This window comes from Triticum aestivum, chromosome 4A (genome assembly GCF_018294505.1).
Source record: "Triticum aestivum cultivar Chinese Spring chromosome 4A, IWGSC CS RefSeq v2.1, whole genome shotgun sequence".
Taxonomy (NCBI): Eukaryota; Viridiplantae; Streptophyta; class Magnoliopsida; order Poales; family Poaceae; genus Triticum; species Triticum aestivum.
The window spans coordinates 602791832-602794718 of record NC_057803.1 but is presented as its reverse complement, the minus strand read 5'-3'; the positions used below and the strand labels follow the sequence as shown (position 1 = coordinate 602794718).

The window sequence follows — 2887 nt, the reverse complement described above, 5'->3', positions numbered from 1 at the left end:
GTTACTTTCTAGTCATATGGCGAGAAAGTGATACAATAAGAAGAAAATAATCAAAACGTATGTCTCTCTAGCTAGCTAGTACCACAGGCTTCAGCTTGTACAAAAACCACTTCTGAGAGGAAGCCAGCCTTGCCTTGATATGGCTATATAAGCTGCTGGGGAATACACAAGGCTGGCAAACACCACGAGAAGTCCATTACCTGCATTTTTTAATACAGTACTAATAAAAATGTTGAGTCTTGCTTGGACTCGTCGCGGCGACGCGGAGGTACCACCTACCCCAACCCCAACCTGGGGTGGCTGCTCTCTCCACGGACTCGACATTGAGGTGATGAGGGAGAAGGACACTGTCCCTGGCGACAACGGCAGCGGTCTAGTTGCAATCCCTTCATATTTCTGGGGTGCCCGGCTGGCGAAGCGGCAAGATGGAGTCTTCCCCTTGTACACGGGCTACTCGGCGGCGAGGGCCTTGGTCGGCAAGGGGACGGGGGCCATGGCAGATTTGAGAAGGCTGTCTCGCGAGGCGGAAGACATGCTGGCGGAGATGTTTGCTAGCATTAGCAGTGATGGCGGAGGCGACGCGGCGCGACCCAGGGTGGTGCAACTGCGATTGTCGCCGGAGCTGGCGCGGTGGAAAAGCACGCAGCACGCAATCGGCAGCGTGTTGCCCACTAAGGGCGTCGGGCTGGTCCAAGCCGCGCCGCAGGTTCTTGCCTTGCTGGGCGCCGCCGACTGGCCTGAGGCGATGACAACAACCAACGCCCTATCTGGTAGCGGCATGGCGAACCTGCTGATTGGCGCCTACGACATGCGCACCCTCTTCTCCAACTACGGGTACCACAAGGTGTTCCCCTCCTTCAGCCGCCTCCTGCGCGACGGGCTCGCCAACGCCCGCTCGCTACGAACCCTTGGTGGCTGGCAGCGACGCGAGGCCGTCGCCATCGGCGCGTCCTACATCCGAGCCAAGATCGCATTGGAGGCGGCGCACAGGACGCTCCTGAAGGACCGGTCGGGGCAGATGGACCGCCACACCGCCCAGGTCATGTCCCTGTGTGAGAGCAACATCCTCGGCATGGGGGCTGAGGCCATAGCCGGGGGCTTCGATGTTGGCGCCGTCACGAGCGACCTCGTCTTCAGCTTGCCCAGCACCGATGTCATCGATGTGGGCAGCGACCTGGTAAACTCCGAGGTCATGAACTCATTCCTTAACGTGGCCGACATCGCCGCCTCAGGCGTGGTGAGCGAGACGGCGCTGCGGGCCATCTACGACGCCTACGCTGCCACTGGAGCTCGGATGTACACTCAGAGGTGGCACGAGCCTGTGGCCCGGATGTGCATCACCTTGTACACTTGGCATCTGCACAACGACCGGCACATGTTCCTCCGCCGCGCCCTCCTAGGATGGCCCAAGGCTCGCAAGTCCCCGGCGCAGCCCCAGCGCGAGGCCGACTTCGACGAGGTCTTTGACACCGACTTTCATACCACCGGCTTCAGCAGGCCCCTTGACCCTGAGTATGCCTGCGACCACGTCCGGCGCTTCCTCAAAGTAAAAGGAGACCAAGACCACATGCTGGCCGCCCTTTGGTCGTCCATTGTCACCGGTCCGCTGGAGTACGTCCGGACGGGCGAGGTGGACGAGCAGCGTGAGAAACACCTCATTGAATCCTCGCGCCTGCAAATGGTCCAGCTCTTCTCCAAGGGCCTCATCAACGAAATGGTTTGGCTCGTCGCCCATGCAAGCCACCATGCCTGGCAGGTGAACTATCTGTTTGAGGCTGCCATGTTTGGCAGCATCCTGGACGGGGGCGAGTTGATAGGCAAGCTCGATCGGGCGGAATAGGCTGTCAACATGCATCCATCTTAATTATATTCGGCCGGCCGGCCTGCTGTGATCGATCCGAACGAACGTGGTTAATTCTGCGTGCATGCATGTTTTCCTTTTCAAGTCTATATATCTATGTCCTGTATTTTCTTTCTTCTTTGGGAATCCCCTTTCTTTCCAATCATACGATGACATTCAACTTTTTTCCATCTCATTCATCCCAAACTCAAAATATTATGTATGTATGTATGTATGTATGTATTTATGTATGTATGTATGTTACTTACAGTTTATATACGTGCATCTACTCCTATTAAATTTACATGAGGTCGACATTGGTGTCCTCTCCAAATTCCAACCAAACCTTCTTGGTGTCGTTCGTCCAAGAAGCAAATCTCGGAAATGATATGTTTCATCTCCTACTCACAACTATCCTCAAACACCATCTTTTTTGTTTTGTATAAATAAATATCCATATGGAACGGTAAAAATAGAGCCAGCCATATAATAGCGGAAATTAATTAATTAAGCAACTAGTGTTTTTCTCTTTTTCTTTTTTGAAAAGAAGGATAGCCTTCGGCCTCTGCATCAAAGTGATGCATGCAACCATTTAAAAAAAAATTCAAAGCTCACTCTTGCCTGACTTCTTTGTCAACAAGTTGAAGTGTGCATCGATTGCCAACCAGCCGTGGGTTTTGCACCTTGTTAAGGAGGAATAGGAAACAACGACATGACCATGACGTATATACCTTACTTGCTGACTTGCTGTCTAAATCTGATATTTGGCCCGCTCTGAATATGGTCCCACATATTTTCCTTTTCATGTCTATGAATTTTCTTTCTTCATTGGGACTGTCGGCTGTTTTTCAATTTGACCTAAGTTAAGTTTTCTATAATCATAGGATGACACGTGAACATTCAACTTTTTTCTATTTCATGAAAAATCATTTTTTTTAACATGAAATCTATTTTCAGGGCAATTTCCGGCGGACTCCCGCATAGGCATAGCCTTGGATTTCGAACGAGTGAATGGGATTATAACTGTTTGTAGTCATCAACGTAACA

At 51.7% G+C, this 2887-nt stretch overlaps 1 protein-coding gene across 1 annotated transcript in view; it reads left to right on the top strand.

The window, feature by feature from the left end:
- The first annotated feature begins 331 nt into the window (after window positions 1-331).
- Window positions 332-2887, top strand: part of LOC123084029 (uncharacterized) — a 7276-nt gene continuing 4720 nt past the window's right edge. Inside the window, exon 1 of the mRNA XM_044505841.1 lies at window positions 332-1189. Within this exon, the coding sequence (XP_044361776.1) occupies window positions 332-1189 (858 nt within the window). The remainder of the gene's footprint in view (window positions 1190-2887) is intronic.